The following is a 23,075-nucleotide window of genomic DNA, read 5'->3' on the forward strand; positions in this document are numbered from 1 at the left end:
TATTAAGATTAATATATTTAATCTTTCTTGTTTGTAAAACAAGACATAAATTTGTATATATATAATTTATATATAGATCTATTTATTTATATATACTATATACAGACAATAAAAAAGTCTCCTCTCTATTAGGTTGAGAGATTTATGGAGGAATGGTATAGGCTTGATGGGAAGCTCAAGGAAACTCTCCGTTTCTTAGTACATAATGGATGGGGAGGCTCCCTGTTGGCTTTCAGGATTGTAAAAGGCATCAACTGCCATGGACTGAACTCTGCTTTGGCTATTCCAGTGTATATTTGCTACACGGTTCTTGAAAGCAGGAGGCAAGAGGTTGCTCTGTCCTTATAGCAAGATCCCCCCCTTCCTTGCTGATGGTAATGGCCAAAGACTGGTACAAGCTGTGGGCCAGGGAACATTATTGCACTAGGTAAAGGTTAAAAGGTGTTAAAAGCACGTTGTGCATTTCCATAACTTGTATGGAAAACAAGAGATTTCGAATGTGTGTCTCATATAAAAAAATAGAGATGGGAGGTGATCCATTGGATTGAGATCCCTGATCATCTCCTTGCACTCTACAAGTGATGGGGCATCTGCCTGACTTTACAAACCCACCTCGTTTCCAGCACTAGCCCTCACTAGCCAATCTAATTTCTCTTTCTTTTAGACTTGGCCGCATATGCTGTAAAACACAGCAACTCAGGGATCCCTCCATGGCCTGTTCTCTTCACATGCGCATGAGGCAGAGTTGGTAGTGTGGTTAGGGTGGATGCAGAAACGTGGGGTTTCCCCTCGACTTTGTTTTGGAGGAGAGGGAGGTGCATTGACACACCAGTTAAGGCGCTCTGATTCATTAGGTGCAGACGCTAGGTTGGGGGGCGGGGTGTCAGGGATGATGGAAAGCAGTTAGGCACCATTTCACCATACGTCTGGAAGGAAAAAACCTAAATGCTAAAAACTACTTCTCTTGGCAATCAATCCAGTGGAGATAGTAAGAGAGTTTCCAGGATCCCCCCACCTCAAACAGCAGGCAGGTGGGGATGACTGGCTCAAGAGGGAGAGCCCGTGTGTGTCTGTTCCAGAACGGCTCTTGAATTCCAATCTGATGCCATAAGCGAAAGCAAATTGGGTTTATTCTCTGGTGGTCACTTACCACATTGTCCCACATGGCTGTGGAGAGAGGGCTAGGACTGAGCCCCCACAGCATCTGGAGTGGTGGATGAAGGAAGTCTACCAGAGCTGCTAGCTCAGCCTGTGGCTTGTTATAATTGTGGAGCAGGCTGGGTTCCCCATCCTTTAACTCAGCTATATCCATCCAGCCAAAGAAGGAAAAGACACGCTGCTTGGATGCATCAGGTTGTAACCCTGGGATGCTACTTTGCACTAGTTAGTGCCTATGACCAGAGCAAGTGCGTGCACATCTGGGCTGGCATTCTGAAATCTGCTAGGGTGCCCCAACTCCCTGCATCAGGATCTCCCCACCTCATGACTACCTTATGTGGCGTTGGGGACTTTTATATTTAAGACCCTTTCTGCTGCTAACTGAGGGCAGCCCTTGTAGTCTGAGGGTCTCTGGAGTCATAAAAACTGTTTACGTGGCAAGACAGTGGCTTGGATCCAAGCAGGCTCTGGCCCAAGTGAAGCTGGTGGGTCTCAGCTCAGTTCCTACTCGCAGACTGGCACAGTGCACCAGGATAAAGTAAAATGTGTCAGCTATCTGCATAGGGGAGGCCCAGAACCAAATGAAAGCAAACTAACATGGGGAGTGAATTGCTACATCTCCCAGGTAAGGTCGCTGACAAGACAGCATGGGAGAGCATGCAGAGTGGCCACCTGGAGCCCATTGACAGGTTTGCAGATGGTTAATTATAGGACTTAAGTTTCCCCTTCAAACTCCACCAATGCAGCTAATCACTCCACAGAGAAGTAAAGAACGTCTTTGCCCCTGGAAGCCCATTAGAAACAGGCTTTCCCTTCGGACACACTCTCACTACACTGATGGGATGCAAGAACCACTGACAAGCAGCTTGGCGTACATTGGCTCGTTTGGTTCTGTAGCCAGCTTACTTATTGATCAGTGTCTTTAAGGAGCGCGTGAATGTGCTCATAACAGTCGCAACTGTGGCCGACTGGCGGGACTGCTGCTCTGCTGCCTGGTGATGACTCAGCATTCTGGCCGTCGACTCCTCTGCCGCCCTCAGCAAGAAGGTATAGTTCCGCACCACCTCCTCCACCTTGGTCAGCAGCTCCTGGCGCTGGGACTCGGAGCGCACAATGTACACTAGCCTCACGAAGGTCTCAATGAGGCTGCTCAGCACCTGGAAGCTGCTTGTGATTGCTGAAAGCATGTGTGTCGGGCTCTTGTCCACAGCTGCCACCCTGCGGCAGGAGGCCCTGAACTCTTTGAACTTCAGGGCAAGCTCTTGCTTGTACTCGGCGAGCTGGGAGATGTAGGGTTTGCAGTCCCGAACTTCAGGGCTCACCACGCACTGCCTTAGGATGGTCAGAAGCTCGTTAGTGTCCAACTGCACTGCCAGGAACCCATCTGGCAATGCGTAGGCATGGCCTCGAAGGGCATGGACCTTAGCCAGGCTACCCTCAAAGGTGGAGGTCCTCAAGTCTATCTCCTGGGTCTGGCTGTCATCAGGGCTGCTGCAGGCAGTGGCATCCAGGACCTGAAGGGTCCTGCTCATTACTGGGACCATCTGATTGTCTAGCTTCATACCTGGCAGGATCTGCATGGGGATGGAATAGGAGAGCTCGTCCTTCTCGCTCCCGTCATCTGCCACGTCGCACTTCCTATAGTAGAAGCAATACCGGATGGAGCAGCACTTCTTGTCCTCCATGTCTTCCTCTGGCAGCACGGTGTGAGTAGGGTACATCTCCTCCTGGATGGAGAAAGCCGCAGAGCCCTTCTGGCTCTTCGTCTCTTGTGCTACGTGAACGTAAGATGGGTCACCTGTTCTTGGGGACTCCTGGATCTTGCTCTTTGGCTCAGAGCTGTGGGTCCCGGGGTCACCCTCGCTCTGCAGGCCTTTCTGCTTGGCCGGACAGGTGTTCTGGTAGATGTCAGAGGAGAGAGATGTTTGGTCAGTCTGGTCTATTTCACTGATGCTGTAGCGGCGCATCAGCTTCTTGTAGTGCGGTGCCCCCATGCATTCTCCCCGGGAGGTGCACGTTGTCAAACAAGACATGCCATTCTCCGGATCTGACCGGTAGTCCCTGGACTCTAAGCTTGTGGATCGTATCCGCTTGCCCTTAGAAGGGCTGCTCATGCTTGTAAGCCTACCTGCTTCTGCCTGCTTCTGGTTGTCAGGGGCCTTCTCCCTCCCTCGCCTCTCCAGCTCCGGTGCTGCTAACTGGTTGGGGTGCGGTCTCACCCCTCTGCAGATCCGCTTGCAGTCGCAGCTGCGCCTCTGCTCCCTGGACATCCCAGGGACTTTCTGCACGGGGCTGCTCTTCAGCTGACAGCTGCAGCGCCCAGGCACAGGTGGGTGCAGGTATTCTGGTGGCGGAAGATCACCTTTGGTCTTTGGCTTGAGCAGCTCTTCCAGGAATTCCAGCTCGTACTGCTTCACCTTCTGCAGCTGGGCTTGTCGCTCGTCCGTCTCCTTTTTAAGCCGTGTCGGGAAGGTAGCAGAAAACAGCTTCCTCAACCTAAAGGGGGCTTTTGGGGCTTTGGGTTTAGCTGGAACATCAGCATCCTGCTGGGTCACCTCTGGGACCTTTTCTGCTTTCTTGGAAGGCACTGTGCTAATCGGCAGGCCCTCAGGTCTGGGCACCAGCTGGATCTGCCCTTTGGGATCTTCACTGGTGCTCCTGGAAGTGCCACTGGTGGACGGAGAGTGCAGACTGCTACTTTCTGCTTTTAAACTTTTGGCACAACTTTCATGCTGCATTTTCTCCCCTTGGGTTGAAGGACCTGTATGTTTTTGGTAGGTGGGGTTAGAAGCATCTCCTCTTGCCTTCTGACCTGGCTCCCCGCTTGCCGGCTTCCCTCCAGGGTCTCCGCTCACTTTCTGCTGGTAGCTCTTTGAAGGAAAAGTCTTGGTGTGCTGCTTCTCAGCACGCACAGGGGAGGGCTGGAAAACATCGCCCCTACTGCCATGAGGCTCTTTTGGATTCAGAGAGGCTTCGCCTTGCAGCTGCTGTTGACATTTACACAAAGTCTCCACAGCTGGCTGATTCTCTTTAAATTTTAAATGCTTGCTACTGGGAGGCACACAGCTGCTGCTCCCATTGGCACGCCTGTCTACTTGAGGACTAGCCACCATGGCTGCCTCTTGGGAAGGTGAGTCTTTGCTGCTCACCATGTGCTGCAGAGCAGCTGAAATGATGGCAGGAGTTATTTCACCCTTAGGATCGAGGGTAAATTTAGGGCTCAGCCGGACCTCTTTGGGCATCTTCTCCCGTAGATCCTGCACCTGTTCTCCGCTCAAGGCAGCTGCAGCGTGCAATGCCACTTCAAAGGCTGCTTTTGAGTGGCTGGGGCCTTTGCATTCAGAGCCTGGCAAGATCACGCCCCTGTTCTTCTGCTCGTTCAGCTGCGGTGAACGCACTGGCTGGATAGCCAAGGTGTAACTCTGCTCTCCGTGCTGCTGCTCCTGTTTACTGCTGCTGCAAGCGAGTCTGGGGGGCTGGTTAGTGAAAGCTGGCTTCAGGGAAGGGCCTGACTCCTGGCGCCCCAGCAGGTATGGCGAGGTGAGGACAGCTTGAGCAGCACAGCTCTGGATTCGGAAGGGAAGGTCCTTCCTGGCAAGCAGGTTTTCTTTGTTGATGTGCTGGGCCAGGAAGTAGGCAGCGTTCTGGTGCTGCTTCATGGCCGAGACCATCTCTGAGACATCGGTTAGCTCCGAGGAGTTGGTTTCGTGGCCAGAGTCCAAGGATGACTCGGGCGTGATGGCAGCCAGAACAATCAGACCTGAGAAAACACAAGAGGCATATGGGGACGTTATGCTCAGGCCTCCCCACTGCCTTGGGGAGACAGCAAGGCAGACAGGGGAGGAGAGTCTTGGAGACCACAGCACCCACCCGAGGAGAGAGAATTTCAGCAGAGGAACCTCAGTTCCCTACTCCCGCCAACATCTCCAGGAGAAGTGCTGCTGGGGCTTGGAAAGGTCTTGACTGGCTCACCTGCTCCGGGCAACGCCTCTACAGGTGAATGGGAATCATGTCCGGGCAAGTCTAACAGACTGATTGCCAGCTTCACTCTGGCTTGCTAACTCAGTTCAACAAGAGCATTTAACCTGGAAAGAGGCCCTGGGAAGGATTCCAGCACTAGGAATAGCAGAGCCACGGGGAGTCGTCTCATGCAGTCAGGGAAACCTGGCAATAACAATGCGGCTGGAGACAGGCCTCTCGGTTAGTGCGATCACCTGCTTTACTCAACCTGGAGGAATCCAACTGGCAACACATGGCCAAGGTGGCTTACAACTGCAGAATCTATCAGTACAGGATAACCCTGTGAACGCCCAGTGGGGTTACCCCAGGCATGAGTTTGTTCCGCAGCATTGATCTGGTCTGTGCACAGCAGTCAAATAAAAAGAGGCATGTTTTGGGTCTGCTTCACCCAAAGGCAAGAGCTGCCTTGGGAGAGGTTGGCTGAATGTTTTGTTCTGGGGAAGGAGTGGGCCGCAGATTTCCAAAGCAGTTGCACTCTCACATCCTATGCATGAGGGGCAGTGGTTATAACAAAGCTTGCCAGAAACAGGCGCAGGGTAACCAGGACATTCCTGCATCCTGCCAGCCAGGATCTCCTTCCCTTCTTCATTATGAACAAGGAAGATGCTGCAGTGTACTGGAGAGTGATGGCGTCATCTCTACAGGACACCCAGTCTCTGACATCAGCCTTGGGTGCGAGGGAAGTTGGTGTGGGTGTCTGAAGGCCCTGATACGGGGTTGTGGAGTCTTTCATTTCTAGGTCACTGGTTCAAATCCAAACCAAGTCACTGGTGACAGAAAGTCACTAACATCTGACCATTGTTTGTTGGCTTGTGTGAAATCAACTTGGGTCTTATTCCAGTTCACAGTGGACAGGTGTCCCCATCACAGCTGACACTGATTGCTTCCCTGAGGGAGTGGATGTGCTGTGCTGTGCTGTGCAGACAGAACTCTCCTTCCAGCCTGGGAGAGCGTCTGGGGAGGGGAGCTCTCGCTGTGACGGACCGATAGCCCAAGAGCTCTCAGCCCAGCCCCTTTCACAATTTCCTTGGGGAAGGGAGGGCAGCAATGCTGCTTTAATTGCCACACGCTGCAGCCAGCAGCTGTTTGCAGTGGAACATCATGCTGAGTTTCGTTGAGGAGCATGTTGGAGTACTGGCCATTTGGCCAGCATCCACTGGCTGTGCTGTTATTGGTTACAGAGGTCACAGATTAACAAGTCACTGGGACCACCACCAACCTTGCACTGTCTGGAGGGAATTCCCCAGGTTGCCTGATCGTTCCAGCAGTGTGTTGAAGACCCTTCAGCTCTTACCCGCTTAGAGACAAATCCTTCCCCCTCCTCCACTGCTGTCTCAGCAGCATCAGAGTGGGTACATCACAGAGAGGGGGGGACAGGATTGGGGGACCCCACACATCCCAGGGCACACCCTGCATGTCAGAGCTCTGCTTTACAGGGCTTTTGGGGTGCAGGCGGCTGGGTGGATCCCAGCTGCAGGGAGGAAGCACACCAGCCATGGGGACTGTGGCAGCCCTGAGGCTGGCTGGCAGCTCTGCTGTCACTCCCCAGTGCAGAGAGAGGAGGATTCCATCCTCCAGCCCCCAAAATGCTTCCTGGCACCCACCTGGCTGCTCCCCCTTTGCACAAGTTCCAGGATGTGGCTCTTGCATCCAGAATCCCCTCCAAATACGAATCACAGCTTAGACAGAGACAGAGGGAGGAGAGAGAGGCAAGGATGAGAGGGGAGGGAGGGGACTCACCCCCAGACGCTCTGCCTACTCCACTACCTGCTGTCTGTTGTGGCTGGGGGTGCGGACAATCCTCTGAAGCAGCCAGGGCTTCCAGAGCCTGCAGGGTGGACACCAGGGCATCGTCCAGCTCCTGGGCATGGTCTCGGACTGTCCGTGTTTGGACGCTGTCTATCAGTGTCACTGGGATCTCGTCATACAGGATGCCGCAGAGGTGCCGGCCCTGCTCCTGGCTCTGCACGGCCGCCCTGCGCTTGGGGTCATCCTCGTCAGAGCTGTTATCTCGAAAGCCAGGAGGTGGGGCAGCGATAGCAGGGAGCAGGGAAGTGGTCTCGTCCTCTTCCTCATCACTCCCTGGAGGTGGGAGGGACATCAAGTCTACCATGTTGTCGTGGGAGCTGCCGGGCTTGCCGCCTTTCCGAGAGGCCAGCCGACTCTTGATTTGAGCTTTGCAGGAGTTACAGTAGACGTGCACGGCGTTGTTCCTCATGTGGTTGTCCATGGTGTTGGCCCTTGCCCTACTTGCCTGGTGGTCCCGGTCAAGGCCATCCGGGTTGTACGCGTTGGCAGCACCGTCATAGCCTTGGCCGGAGCTTTTGGAAGTGGGGTCGGATTTGGTCCTGGGCCTGGTTTCCTCAAAGAAGATCAGGTTTTCATTGATGTCCGTCCTGTTTTCTCTCTGCTTCCTCTGCTCCCGCATGTGCAGGTAACAAAAGCTGACGAGCTCCGAGTCCGATGCCTTGGGAACTCGAGGGCTGGATTCCCCAGGGCTGGAGGCAGTGCCACCCAAGAACCCGCTCTCTTTCTTTCCCGAGTGCCCCGCTGCACTCGGCCTGTGGATGTGGTGTGTGTTGATGTAATCTAAACCAAAATAACAATCATCACATTAGAGCAGCACCCACGAGAAGGAAGGGACGGTCAGGAAATCCATCATGCACCCTGGGGAGCCACCAACACACCCCTGCCTCCTGCTAGGCTATCTACTGCATTCAAATCCTTGGGACGGCCGAGTGGACTTGGAATATACAGCAGCACCATGTTGTACACCTGCACAAAGCTGATTGTTCTACTGCAACACACCCGCTTCCCAAGCCCAGCCCAGCTGGTGCCCTCCCACGCAGTGTGTCAAGAGCTTTTCCCAGCTCGGCTGAGATGCTGACCAGCAACACATCTAGCACATTGCCCAGCCCAGCTACTACAGTCTTCCCAGCACCCGCCTTTAGCACATTCGCCAGCATTTGGTCGGCTAAGAGAATTTATAGACAGCTCCTGGACATGCATAAAAGTATCATTTCTGTGCCGGGTAATAGCAAGAGAAACAGGTGGGCAGCGACCCCAGCAGAAAGAACTGCTCATTAAACTGCTCATCACCTGCAATGTAAAAACCCCAACAAAATATATGTATTTTAAATGGACACATCAGTAGCCAAGGGCTAGATTTGTGTAGCTAAATAGCAACTCCTCCATCATGAATCCCTCTTCTCTTAGGAACGGCAAGTCTCTGAGGACTAGTGACGGGTGACAGAACCTTTCACTTCCAGGTCAAAGCCAGCTGCCTCTTTGGAAGGCTCAACAGAGTGGGGAGGACCGAATGGGCCATGGAGCCTGAACTATCCCCTTCCATCTTGAAGTGGGCAACCTCCAGGTCTGGTTTCAAGTGAACAGATGGGGTGAAATGCTAAAGTGACAAAACTTGTCTGTATGGGAGTGTGACCCATTGTACAGGAGGGAGCAACCCTCTGCTTCAGACCTGTCTGTAGGTCCCTACATCACAGCCCCCTGACTTCCGCCTACATCGTCACTGTTCCTGAAGTGACCATAGTGCAGTACTGCAAAGCAATGCCAGGCACTCCTTCTGCCCCAGCCTCCCCGTCTCAGGGCTGAGCACCCTGCTGCCCTGGCAGACCTCTCAGCATGGGGCAAGCAGGAGACTGGATTCAGGAACTGAGCTCAGGTTGCTTGTGGAGTAGTACAGGGCACTAGCCACCTGCCCATGTTGCTGAGCCAGAGCCCATTTGCTACCAGGGAATGCTGGGGGCAGGGAGGGGACATTTACTGCGTATTCTAATCCCTTCTGTGATCCAGCTGTGTATGTTTTTGGGCTGGGAGGTAAGGAGGAGCTGGCAAGCAGCCGAGCGATCAGCTGTCACCACTAGTGTTAACAGCAGCTTTGCTAAGGATTTTCATGGGGCAAGCACATGACCTGGCTGCACAGTTCTGCAGCAGAATGTACTGGCTCCTGTTGAGGGCAGCTGATCTGCTGGACGGCATCAAAGGGAGATGGATTTAACTGATAATGCCAGTACAGGGTACTCACTCCTAAAAACGGCTGCAGTTCCCCAGGAGACTTCAGTGGGCTTCAGGGAAGACGGATGTGCTCCTCTCCCAGGCAAAGAGTGGAAACCAGGGCTTGATTTTGCGGTTCAGATTTTGGCACAGGCTGATTGATTGCAGCCTGGAAATTCAGAGCCCAGGTAATCTGACTCACCCCACTGGGGCTCTCTGATCCCTCCAGCAGAGACATGTTCTCCTAAAGGGGTCTCACTTGCCTTTGTGAACTAAATCCACCCCTTCTGTACCAAACCTGGCCAGCTGGGCTGGTGTGTCAGGTTCCAGTGGAACTGAAGGGGAAAGAATTTCACCCTGCGGCCAGCGGGGCTTTTATTGTAGCCAAGAGAATGCAACAGCCCCTAACGCTCCTGTGTCGCAATGCTACAGGGGAAAATGGCTGTTGGATCCAAACAGCCATCGATGTGTTGCCTTCTTCCAGTTCTTTTCCTGTCCCACCCCCCAAATCCAGCTGCATGAAGACACAGAACAAGCTCCCCAATCCTGTCCCCGTGCAGCATGACACTGGATCCTTTGTAGCTGCACAGGAAGGGGCTGGATCTGCCCTGAACACATTTGTTTCAGTTACAGAATAGGGCCCTGTGACGGGGTACTGACCCTTTAAGGTAGCGTTGACTGGCCCCATCTCAAATGGAGTCGTGGAACCCCATGTACATCTCAGCAAGGAAGAATCTCCTTGCCTGGTTAATGTTGCTTCTACACTCTGTACTGGTGCCGCCTGCATGGGCCAAGATTTCCAAAAGCGACTAGTGATTTTGGGTGTCCAACGTGAGTCCACTTTAAAGGTGGCATGATTTCCAGATGTGCTGAGCACTCACCCCCTGAAATCCAGGCCTCTCTACGGATCTCAGGCTGGACATCTCAAAATCAAGGCATCCAAAATCACGAGTCACTTTTGGGAATCTTGGCCAGGCTCCTTCAGCTCTAACGCACAGGAGCTGCAGTGCCAGAAACCCCAGCGCGGTGCCTCAAACACCCACTGGAAGATGTGAGTGTGTCTGAACCAAGATCTCCGCAGATAGCAAAGGCAGCAGGAAAACATTCCCAAGTACGGACCCTTTGTTCTGCACAGATGCTGAGGACTATCTCGTAGGCGAAGAACCCTGCCAAACTCATGGCTTGTGAGTCACCATGTCTGCACATTGTCTCTGCGGGAACATGGCAAGCTGGGCTGTGGGGATCCAGAGCTGATTTTTGCTCGTGGCATTAAGTCTTTATAAATGACAGCTTTGTGCTGAGCCAGCTTAGACCTGCCATGTGGACCTGATATTACAATACTAATACTGCTTTGCGTGTGACGAGAGGTGGGGGTATAATTATTATTATCTTTGCACAGACTGCAGAACCGAGAATTAAGTGATTTGCCCCAGGGCACATAAGAAGTCAGTGGTATACTCAGAGCTAGAATCTCTGTGTTGTGAAACCCTGCGTTTTACTGCTACCCAATGCTGCCTGCCGTGTTGAAAGGGCCCCTGTTGGTTTTGCTTTCATCCCAATGCAGAGATGAGGGTTCAGAAGGAATCTATCTCCTTTCTTAACTGTGCTAAGTAGTGGGGCAGGGGGCACAAAAACAGAGGCTGAAACGTACCTGCCTTGGTAATCTGAGGAGGCGGTGGCTGGCTGGCCGGCCTAGAGAAGATCATCTTCTTGGTGTCCACCAGGAGGCGACAGTAGCCTGCTATCAGGCAAGCAAAGTTGGTGGCTTCTGGCCACTCCATCAGCAGCACCAGTGGCTGGAAAGGAAAAAAGGAAAAGCAAATAAGGGCAATGGGTTTCAGTTGATACACAAATGAAGCAGAGTGCGCCAAAGGGGACTGTGTTTGTGAGTCCTACACTGGATTGCGTTCTTTCCAGGTGGGATGGGAATGCTCCCCATTTCCACCCATGCCATGGCACTGCCACACAGATCCACAGAAAAGAAACCAGTGACCCAGGAAACACAATTTGGCTGTATAATGGGGTGAAGAATGCCGCTTCCTTAGCCCCAAACAGAAATACCAGGTTCAAGCTTTCACTTAAATCTAACTCTGCCTATACCTCCCAGTGTTAAAACAAAGTCACGGGGACCTAGAGGGATCTGAAGAAACGTGAGCTCCCAACAATGAAACTTCAGGAAGGGTGAATTATTAACTCCTCCCAACTCCTAACCTATGGCATAGATTTACTTCTAACCATATGGAAAGTTAAATCCCTGCCTTAGGAGCAAGTGTGTCATTTTGTTTATTCTCATGCTATGAAAGGGTTTTAATCCCTGCTTTAAGGGAAAAATCAGACACAATCGCAGGTACTGTATGTATAAAATATAGCCCCTGCAATCTTGATATGGTAAAATTGTTACCATCACCATTCTTCCCCTCCCTCCCATCATCCTGTTTTAATCACACTAGGAAGAGGCTGTTGTTAGGAGTAGACTTTATTTCCATCTGCAAATGTAAGGGGATTTGCCCTAGTTCCTGGCATCAGTGATCAGTCACGGCAAAGCTGTACACCCCTTGGGTAGAGAGGCAAAGCAGGTATTTGCCCTGGTGCAACTTACCTCGATTTCAAGCAGCTCTGCTGATGCAGTAGTGTCTGCCTGTATGTATTAGGGGTTTGCACAGGTGCAGCTACACTGTGGCTGGTGTTTGATGGCTGGAATCAGGGCAGACCCTCCCATACAGACAGTGTCTATGACTACCCAGTCCACAGAAACTTAATTTCTCTAGAAGGGTGTGGTTCAAGGAGTTTAATGTGTACGAAACTGAGAGCAGTGCAAATGAGAGCAACACTTCACAACATGAGAAAAGCCTTAAGTAATAAGTAACAGTACTAAAAGGCCACTGACAGTGAAAAAAGTAACATATAAGCTAAGAGCATGACCATCTCAGGTATTTGCAATGAGACATAAACAGCTCATGTCTGAGATGACTTGGTATTTTAGGGATAGCTGTGAATCTAGCTGATTATTATTCATATTTCAGTTCGGCTCCAGAGGACCCAATTCAATTGTGGGGCTCTGTTGTCCTAAGCACTATTCACACACAAGGTAAGAGAAAATCCCGTCCCCCAAGTGTACAATCTAATTAGACAAAGACTGACAAAGAGTGGGGAGAGGTGATTTGCCAAGGTCACACAGAGGGTTAGTGGTTGAGCTCAGCTGAAAGCCAAGGTTTCCTGAATCCCAGTTCAGTGCCCTATCCACTAGACCATACTGCCTCTCAGAGACAAACCCAAAACTAGATTGACGGCTTGGCCGTTTTTGGAAGTGGATGGCTTCAGATGCAGAGAAGTCCATGGAGCTCCCAGAGGAGCTATTGGGAGTGTTGACTGGTATTTGCTACTCTTGTGGTTCACAAGCTGTGAATGTGAGAGGAGATGCAGGCTTTGGAAGCACCAGTCTCATGGTTATCATCTTCTCAGAGCTTGTATTGTGGCAGCGTAGGGATAGCAGCAACAGCAGCTTCAATGCTTCTCTCCAAAGCAAGCAGAAGATGATTGTGAAGATAATTAAGTCCATCCAGTGTGGGGGATATTTGCCTGTGTCATAATAACAGAAGGGTTCTAATACTCACAGTTTTGTTTCAGACTAGAGCTCAGCATGCTTCAGCAGATTTGTCATAACAATGTTCACTTTGTAATGTCTTGGGTTGGCTAGGAAGGAAATGCCATCTCTTCCTGGCCAGTGATGACCTGGCCTTAGTTATTTATACACACCTTTGTCCCCTCCAACCTGGCCTAAGCAATGCAGTATTCCTTGGTAGGAAACCATCAGCCCTTAGGGATAGAATAGATATTGCTGTTTACCTCTCAGCTATGCTTGCACCTGACTGACATTCACTGCTTCAGGTGTAAAGGGCTGAGAGTACTGAGTAAAGAAGTTGTCTCACCAGCAGCCGAGCTGTTGATTCACAGCTGCCAGTTGGCTTGTTCCAAATAGGCTCCAACAGGGATCTTTGCCACCAGCATGCTTTATGTTTTTCCCCCTCTAAAACGTATTTTTATTGTGTTCACAAATAGACACTGAAACCAAGATTACACGAATCAAAGAGAAAATAGCTAGAGAGTAACAAGAGAAACAAGGAAATGAGTGGCTGCATCGGACAACACAAAGGAGAGCTCACAGGATCTAGACTCTCCATGTGCTTGTGAGGAATAAATACTGCCTCTTTTAACCCAGCTCCTAGCGTCAGCGGAAGTGATAAAAAGTAGCCCATGTGTTCAGATTTGTGCTCGAGGCTAGTCCCTTTTCTCCATGCTGCAGATGTCCCAGGTTTTTGAAGCTATCTGTCAAAGGAAGGGGGGCATTTGTTTTTTCCAGTCTGCAGCAATAGTAATCTGAGAGCTAACAAGAAATGAAGGGATAAAACCTGACAGAGGCCAGAGAAGCAACTGTCCATACCTGACGGTGCTTAGGGAGAGGATAACACAGTAAATTCATTTAAAATTAAATTCAAAAGCCAGATTCTGGTTTGTTCAGAGGACAGATTCTAGACATCGTGTGACCAAGGTTAAGGGCAGACGGGACCCCCAAATCATCCAATCTGAACTCCTGTATCTCACAGGCCACCAACACCATCCAGAGAGATGCCAGGGCTGGATAACCAGTTCCCTGAGGCCTCCTCACTCCTTTGCAGCAAGTGAAGGTCAGAGGCAGTGGAGAATCCAGCATAAAATGTTTTTGCTACTAAAACCAGAATATTCTGATTTTTGGACAATTCCACTATATGAATCAGAGAGACAGATTGTCCACAATCTCTACAACGCAGCTTTGTCAGAGAAGCCCTATCTGTATATGCTGTCAGGAATGAAACAGGATTTGGTTCTGAGTGATTCTGTGATCAACAGAAATTGGCACTTCCTACAGAAAATTGATAACCAAAGAGCAGAATGTATGAGGATTACACATGCTAAGTGTCCCTTGCCTGGTCTTCCTGTGAGCCCAGCTACTCTGTTTTTGTTTGGTAATTAGTAAGATGCACATTGTAGCTGACTATAGCATTACTATTCTAAAAGCAAGAAGTCTTAATACCGATTAGCATTACTAGCTTAGCAAGGGGGCTGAGTAATGCTTTGTTAAACGATAACGACATTTAGGCAAATGACTGGTGCTGGTTTCGTTCTACAATTGGTCAAGTGTAAACGTTTTTTTATTGCATGTTAAATTATATTGTTAGTTGTACAATGTCACACTTGATCCAGTTGCTTATCCCTTTAACCGGGATGGTAAAAGAAAAAAGAAGGTATTATGAATGAGAGACAAAGAAGAGATACTTTAAAATCCTAGCAATTTTGGTCTATATGTTCCAAGCTTGCAAGGAGAATGAGTTGTTAAAAAGATACTTGGTTATATCATATATTCCAAGCATGCAAAGTAAATGGGTTGTTAAAAAGATACTTAGTTAAATCAGACTTGGGAATAAATAGGAGAAATTTCCATTCTGAACAATCAGTTGTTCAATTTACAATCAATGTTGCTGGGGAATTTATGTGGCACTAGCTTTGAACTGCTTTCAATTGAGCTGCTGAGCAATAATAATAAAGGAACTGAGCTGTGTTTTATGACTTTGACTGTTTTCTCTTTGTGGATAACATGGATTTAACACAATGGGTTTAGAATCTCACTCTTTGGCAAAGTCCTGTAAGGAACAGAGAGGAGTGTTGTCGAAGATAGTTATTTTCCCCCAGGTATTCCATGTCTAGAAAATCAACTTTTCTGGATTATTGCAGAGCTGCTGCTATCCTAACTACTACTGTAAAAATCAACAACACTTACACAGTGTTGTTCCACATAAACAAATCAGTGTCAGTGGTCTGTTGGAGTGGCAGATCATATGGTATTACCGGTCCTTTTATATAGACATGTTCTTTTAAGTCCCAGTTCAGCAAAGCATTCAAGCACGTGCTTAAATCTGTCTCTGATCAGCAAAACACTTAAGTACATGCTAACTTTAAGCAAGTGCTTAAGTCTCATTGAAGTAAATGGAACATAAGTACATGCTTAACTGCTTTGCTGAATAGGGTTAGATGCTTAATCTACTGCATGTCTTGAGACAAGTTGGTCAGTTTCTAATATCCACCATGTCAAAAGAGTATGTCATGAGTCTTTGTTTTCTGATCACCATGGCACATGTGCCTTGTGTCTTCATACTGGCGTATCTTGTCTCCGTTCACATTAAATCCTTTCTCACCCTTAAAAACTATTCTGAGACTGAGAGCCATCTCCCTGGTTCCAATGCGAGGCTACTTCCTTCTAATGTCTGACCATTCCATTTTAACATTTCACTTGTTGACTTTTCATGGCAGCTTGTGTCATACCTGCCCATTTTCTGTGCACTGACCGGCATGTTCTGTGTGCCCGTTCCTTGACTGGGGTCTTTATCAATGGTGTATCAATGGTGAGTCTCTTGACCACACCTGGTCTATCCTTCCCTGGATTATATTCTCTGTGGATGTTGTAACTAAATTATTCATCTGATTTTTGCCAGTGCAATGTCACCTTTAGGATGAATGTTGGCTCAAGATAAAGAAGCACACATTTAACAGAATAATCCTATTCCTTTGAAAATTCCAAACTTCATCACCTCAGCTATATTTACAGATAGCACCAGTTCAGTTCATTAAAGATTTCAACAACCATCCCGATCCCTAACTATAAGTACATTTATGAGGCAAGGATGTCTAATGCTAAAGAGCTCTTTAAACTCACTGATAAAAGCACAACAAAATCCAGAGTCTGGAAGCAGAGTTAGCTGAATTTTTCCACATTTTGATTTTTCAATTAAATGTTTTTGTTGAAATTTCAAATGTTAAAGAAAAAAAAAAGAGAATGAATTTTTTAATGAAAATGTCCATTACATTTTTCTTCTTTTTCAACCAGCTTGATCTGGAAGTTAATATTAGACAAATTCACTTTGGAAATATGGGACAGTTTTTTGAAACAGCTTCCCTAGGGATGTGGTGCATTCTTCATCATTTGATGTATTTGAATCAAGATTGGATGTCTTGCAAAAGGTTATGCTTTTGCTCAGTCAGAAGAGATGGGGCTTGATGGGGGAAATCACTGGGAGAAATTTTCTGCCTGCTTTATTTAGGAGGTCAAATTAGAAGGTCAAGATGGTCCCTTCTGGCTTTAAATCCATGAATCTATGAACAGGCATAACCACAATATAAACTTTAAAAAATAACATAGTTAAGCTTGATCTGTTTTCTCATTTGCACATACCTTGTACTTTACCCTGTCCATCCATAGCCAGAGAGATGCGTATTCATGTGCTGCAATAGAATATTGCCTGAATATACATAATTTACATTCTCTGGTTTACATGACTTCTAGTATCAAGTTTATAGCTAATAATTGAAGCATCTGGGCCTAACAAGACATCAGCCAATTCTTCACTGGTGGGTGACCTTTTTTCCCCTTAAGCATTATTAGCTCTGCCTCTATCAGTTCAAAGCTCATTGTGACCAGGAACATTATTCTCTGTCATTTGTTGATCAATAAGACTCATGGCTTTGTTTGCATATGATCTGCAGCCTTCGCAAAGTCATTCTGTTTATTACAGTTTGATCAGCGACAGCTTTTGCAGAGCAGATTTGGAATCTGCCTTATTTCTGACAGCTTCTGCACAATTTCAGGGGCTTTGGGTATGCACCCCCATGAGTGTATAACTGTGAGTATTGTTCTTCACCTTGATTCCAGAGGCTGCTGTTTTTAGCTGGGCTTCTGTGAGTTCGTTATCTCAAGCTATGTTCAGAGTTTTTTCTAGGGAAAGCATGGCTCCTACACAGGAAGTTTCTCTCTTCTTTACACCAACAGCTGTACGATCTCTCACTGTCCCATCAACATCCATATGGTATCATTGTTCTTACAGACCAGTCAAATGTCTTTGACTCCTTTGTGCTTCCCTATGGAACTTTTAACTATCAAAAACTGGGTTTCTTTTTGGCATAGCATATGCTTTATATTTATCAAAGCAAGTTCTCAGTACTTTCCAATCTTCTGCACCAACGGACTGCATGCTGAAAGTGCCTCTGGCTTTTGCCCCAGTCCACAGTCTTAGACAGCTGCATTTGTTTCTTATTCAGATTTGGCTTTGTGTGGTCCAGAAAATGTCAGCTCCACAAGTTGTTTGAATCTTTGTCATGTTTCTGGATGGCTGCCCAATTCCCAGTCCATTTTGAGTGCAGGGAAGTCAGCAATATCCACAGTGTTCTGCTTCTGACACCACATATTGTTGGGAGCCTTGTTTTAGTTGCAATAGAAAGACTCTGGTTAGCAGCATTTCCATCTGCTCCTCCCAACTGCAAGCATAAGACTGAGACTTCCTCTATCGTCCTCTCACTCTCCAGAAGGAAAGTTTTCAGCATGGTTCAGAACAAATAAACTAATGGGATTCATGCAGTTTAGAATAGCAGATCCTGTTACTTACGCACATACTCCTCCCCGCATCACCACTAGAAAGGCCTGTGCATCGCATAACAGGAAGGCCTGCTTGATATCTGATTGGCCCGCCCAGCCTTTATAATTGTACTAGTAGCTTCTGTAAAACAGATGTTGGTGTCAATGTTTGTGAATAAACTCAGTCCATCTCTGTCCCCGTCTGATTTTAAGATCTATGAAGTCATCATAGTATTGTCATGCGCAGGCCTGGGTGTATGTGCACTGATGCCCTCTACTGGACAGAATCAGAACTGTTCCACTGTGTATTATGAGTGCGGTACTTCTAGTGGAGAGTCTCCTTTAGATCAGGTGTTTTGAGCCTGTGCTTTGGGAGAAGCAGGGTCTGACTTCTGTCCCTGCTGCCACCACGAAGTTCTGAATGGCCATGGTGAGCAGCAGCATGATCTTACACTACACTGCAGGAAGGCCTAGCTGCCCCATGTAGGAATGGGGATGGGCCAATCTTCAGCTGATGTCAGCCAGCATCATTCTACTGACCTCTCCAGGATATGGCCCAGCATTATTCTACACACTAGGGAAGGTTCATCAATGTGCACTGCATTTGTTCACGTGCTTTGTCATTTACAGGAATAAGGGAGGTCTGGGGTAGCAGGAGGGGAGGAGTTAGCCCAGTCATGGAAGTATTAGAAAGCTATAGACTGTACTTGGAGGAAGGCTTTTTATTTCCATTACACGATGGAAGTATTCCCTGGCCCCTGCAAGATACTGATTCCAGGCACAGTAGCGGCCAGGGATCTTTCTGAATTAATTTTTTCATTGTTTTCCTTTGTAAAGTCTTGATCTTTGCTAAGTGCAGGCTGGCTGCAGGCCCTGCTCAGAGACATGAAGTCAATTAGCCTGATGTTTTTGATTGAACTGTGCTTGGCTAGTCACCAGCCCCCAGGCTGCTTCTGCACCTCATCTTAGCTCCTAGCTCAGATGTGTAACTGAGCTGGGTACAATATGCAGCCCAGATGGCAATTTCCACTGGGAAAAGATGGACCCTTTGAACCCACAGATGCCATTGTGAGGTTAGCTGGTTCCCAGGTGGCATTCTGGCTGGATGCACAAATCGGAGACATTTTTAAAAGAGGCACAGCAGGATGTCTTTGCTAATCTCAGTAATTAATACAATAAAACCCAACCAACTACAAATTGGCTGTGTCACAAAAAAAGTTTATTGTAAACACAGTTGTAATGAGACAAAACCCAGTGTAATGATTGCTTTGATGGAAAGTGATGGATCAATGAAATCATGAGTGTAGCGAGAAAGGAGAGGAACGTCAGATCTGAATTCAAAGAAAAAGCCTTGGATCTAATTAGCTGTCTGTCTGATTGATGCTCTTATTTTTAGGGCAACTACCACCCTTCTATGGAAAACCTAGGATAGAGTTCCTTGGGATTGAACTAACCAGCCTTGCTATTTCCTTTGCATTGGAAATTGCGCCTGGAATAAATCCTGCTGGGAGGGTCATATGGATCTTTAAATGGTGCAATGAGATGGTGATAATTTCATCTCTGTCTGGACCTTGATGCCACTGCCTCCTCTCAGAACACTTGTATGTGGAAGAGGTCTTGTATTCCCCAGCAAAAATGAAGGAAAAACACATACCGGGGAATTGTGCTAAACAGCCTCTAGGATGCCTTTAAAGGGACACTATCACTTTAAAAATCATGGCCCAGACCTTGAGTGCAGCTGAGAAGGGTGGTGTGTGAAGGTGGATTTAGGCCACTTCTCTATCCCACTGAGCCAGGGCCACCTGGACACTGGTATCCTGGGGCCACCTGCACCCTGGTGTGCCCACGACTCCAAGAGGCCATTCCGGCATCTGGGGATTGCTGGGACCCAGGGATGCTCCAGTCACCCCCCTTTTCCACAGCCACATGCCCTATGCTGTTGGCTGGCAGGCGAGGCAGTATGGGAGCCACTATGGCAGTATTGTGCCACATGAGGATAGTCCATTGCAGGTGCAATTCACCAGTGGCCATGCAAGTTGTGTTTTGTATCCTTAGGGTCTAATTCAATGCTCACTGAAGTCAATGGATAGACTCATAGGGTGATTCCTGGCCCCACAGAAGTCCATAGAAGTTTTGCCATTGGCTGCAGTGGGGCACTGGATTAGGCACTGTATACACTTGAGAATCTGGCCCCTTATTTGTTTGGGCACCTGCAAAATCCTGACCTTTATCACACTATGCTATTTACTTTGTCCCGTGGTCCTTGCAGTACTATCCTCGCAACAGAGAACACCACAACCATGTGCAGGAACAGGCATGACTGGAATGGTGCCTGCTGCCTGAGGTTGGTTTACTTTTTGCATTTCTCTCCCCTAGTCAAGTTTGGATTTCAGGTTCCCGTGCACAGACACAGCGCTGCAATGTGTGGACTGCAGAACCTAAATTAGAAATTTGACATCTAAGTCAACCCCTCCCCCCATCCCCAGCTTTCACAAACATTTACAAAAAATAAAGCCTGGAAACATTTCTGTTAGCCCTAAGTTTTGTAAAACCGTACAGATTTAACTAGACTGTGCTTTCCTTAACTCGGAAAGAGAGCCTGGGATATCAAACAGAGACACTCTAGAGCAAAGCAGTTATTTCATAGTGAATAATTTATTAGACAAACAGTTCATGAGCAGAAGCAGCAGCTATCGGTGAGTGGTTTATGATATTCTCAAGCGTAACTGTGGGGGCATGGATCAGCCTTCACATCGCACTCCGTGTCAATACCCAGCCCAAGCTGGAGAAACTAATGATCAAACCAGAGGACCAAATTTGATGATGAAACCTGGTCAGATGCCACCTGAGGCACGTGGTGCATACACTAAGAAGTGTCATTGTAATCTGAAATTATTCACCGACTCATTTCAGCAAATAACCCTTGGTTTGTAGCTGTGCATGAGCAGTTGTTATTTGAAGTCTGAGAAGCATTGCTTAGTTTTGCTTGGTCACATAAATCACATGGCACGTGCCTGTTCCCTGATTGGATGAACTTTAATCCTTAGGGTTGGGTTTATAGGGCAATCGAGATTGATGTTTCAGAATTCAATGTGGCCTTTCTACACAGATCCTTTAACAGCCACTTAAAATTTGCTGTTTCCACAGTAACTTCAGTTGCTCAAATATCTGCAGAAAGCAATCACAAAAGGGTCACGGACATAAGAAAAGCAGATTTAGTTTTTTATTCAAGTGACTGTCCAGAGAAGATTTTTTAAGATCTCCATCCACCCAGCACTAGTCGATGCCCAAAATGAACAACTTTAACACGCGCTCCCTGCTGCTGTTATTCTGCAAAGCGCTTGCAGGTTTTGAAGTGTGATGTGGATTTGACTCCAAGTCTCTAGAGGGGAAAGGGCATACTTAGAACACAGCCCTCAGTGGTTTAAAATCACAAAGGAAATGGATTTATTTGCATCCCACTGTTTTAGCCAGAGCAGGGGGAGCTACACCACAATAGAATAATTACAGAAAGCAGATTAGCACTTCAAGGTAATGATCTTTCTCCTTCTCATTTTAGTCTGTCTCATCCATTGCAGTCCTGTTTAAGATTAGCATATGCCTTATTCTGGGCCAGACGCTCTGGCTTTGAGTCCCTGTTTCTTCATGTGGATATAATTAAGATGAATGGCAACAGCCTCTCTTAGCACGCTCCAGCCTTAGGTACCACTGCACCCCGATCATCTGTACCAAAAGGATGTCTTTCCCCTTTCCTCCTTTGAGGAAGGGCTGGGGGCATTTTCAGTGACTTTGTGCAACCATCTTGAATTTCACAAGAAGTCACAATTCGTGGATGAATTCACTGGGTTGGTAGGTGGAAGTTCTACATGAGAACTGCTTGTTTTCGCAGCAGGTATATGTGCTACATGGTAGGGACCAAGAGTGGGTCTGCTTTTACAGTGGAGAAGGACTTCTGACCTTATTCATAAAGTTATTTGAAGCTGAGGAGACTGTCTGGCTCGGGAGATTGGCGATGCCATATGGAGCATTTCCTGTCCAAGTTGCCAATTCAGGTCTGGCCTGGGGATGAGCAAGTTACCAGGTGAGAGCTATTTGGGGATCTCATTCTAGTTTGTAAAAGATGGGTATCAACATCACATAGATTGCCATTGTATTTTTCACTCTAGTGGCCAGTCTCAGCTGAGTGGCCAAGGACTGAATTCACCATAGACAAAGAATTACTCTCTCACCCCAACGGTAACTGTTCCCTGCCTGGACTGAAGCACATAATCGGGTCAGACTGCACACTCTATCACTGAGTGTTTGTCTGTGGATAGACAGAGGGTTTCTGTTACCAGGGCTGTTAATCGGTATCTTTAAGGAGCACTGAATGCACACACACAAAACAAGGCGGCCTTGAATTCATCTGGCAGTTGGGAAAACACCTGACTTCAGTATATTACAGTCTTTCAAATGCTAATAGCTAGTCAAAGACAAAAAGTCAATCAAAGGATGTTCATCATTCTATTATTGATGTATTAATGCCTTAATCTGCACACAAATCCAAGGGGCATGGATGCAAGGAAGAACCAGAAGCATTATTCACGCTGAAGATTATGTATTTTTTTACATAGTGGGCATAACAGAAACCTGGTGGGATGATGCTCATAAGTAGAATGGCAGGGGATACAATCCATATAGAAGAGGTCGGAGGATATTAAGAGGTAGTGATATATTCATAAGTATTTACAGCCTTGGCAAGATATAACTAGACTATGGAGAGTATGGTGGTGGAATTCTTTTGATAAGAATGCAGAGGATGGAAGATCTGGGAGGAATGACAGGCAGCATCTGGGACTGGACAAGAGCAAGAACCAACCTGTGCAGGACTCAGAACCACAGGATACTGTACTCACCGGGGATTTTAGCTGCTCAGATACCTGCTGAATAACAAATACAGCCAAAGAGGCTCCTCAGTTATACAGGTAACAGCTAAAGTAGAAACTCCAAGCAAAAGGGAAGTCATCACTGATCAGCTTCTTCCCAAAAGATAGGATCCAAGAGAATCAAAAGGAAGCTTGGAACCAATCACCATGTGCTACTTGAATTCACCAGCAATGGGATCACACAGGGGCAGGGCAGCAGTACAAGAGGGTCTGACTTCAGGAGGGCAGATTTTGAGGAATTAGCAAGGCTGTGGGGGGAGGTATTAAAATCCACCAGCAGAGAAGGCAGTTGGGAAATCCCAAACAAACTCGCCATAGTTACAGCTCTACAGACTAGACTGGCTCTGCAAATACAGGGCGCAAGGAAAGGGCTGCCGAGGTTAGGAGAACCTGCCCGAGAGGGAGGAAGGAAATCACTGAAAGATACTTACAGAGGAAGGATCAACACAGCAGTAAAGTAGGTGATTCAATGCTACAGGGTCAAAGAGCTCAGAAGGGCTTTTATAAATATATCAAGG

At 47.7% G+C, this 23,075-nt stretch overlaps 1 protein-coding gene across 1 annotated transcript in view; it reads right to left on the reverse strand.

The window, feature by feature from the left end:
- The window catches only part of FRMPD3 (FERM and PDZ domain containing 3), a 50,698-nt gene continuing 27,623 nt past the window's right edge, over positions 1-23,075 (reverse strand). The window contains exons 13-15 of the mRNA XM_067548428.1: positions 10,844-10,988; positions 6,919-7,767; positions 1-4,918 (exon numbers count right to left, since the gene is read on the reverse strand). Coding sequence (XP_067404529.1) covers positions 2,061-4,918; positions 6,919-7,767; positions 10,844-10,988 — 3,852 coding nt within the window. The 3' untranslated portion in view covers positions 1-2,060. The remainder of the gene's footprint in view (positions 4,919-6,918; positions 7,768-10,843; positions 10,989-23,075) is intronic.

This window comes from Emydura macquarii, unplaced genomic scaffold, assembly GCF_026122565.2.
Source record: "Emydura macquarii macquarii isolate MOO-44397 ecotype Brisbane River unplaced genomic scaffold, CSIRO-AGI_Emac_v2 contig_1253, whole genome shotgun sequence".
NCBI classification, from domain to species: domain Eukaryota; kingdom Metazoa; phylum Chordata; order Testudines; family Chelidae; genus Emydura; species Emydura macquarii.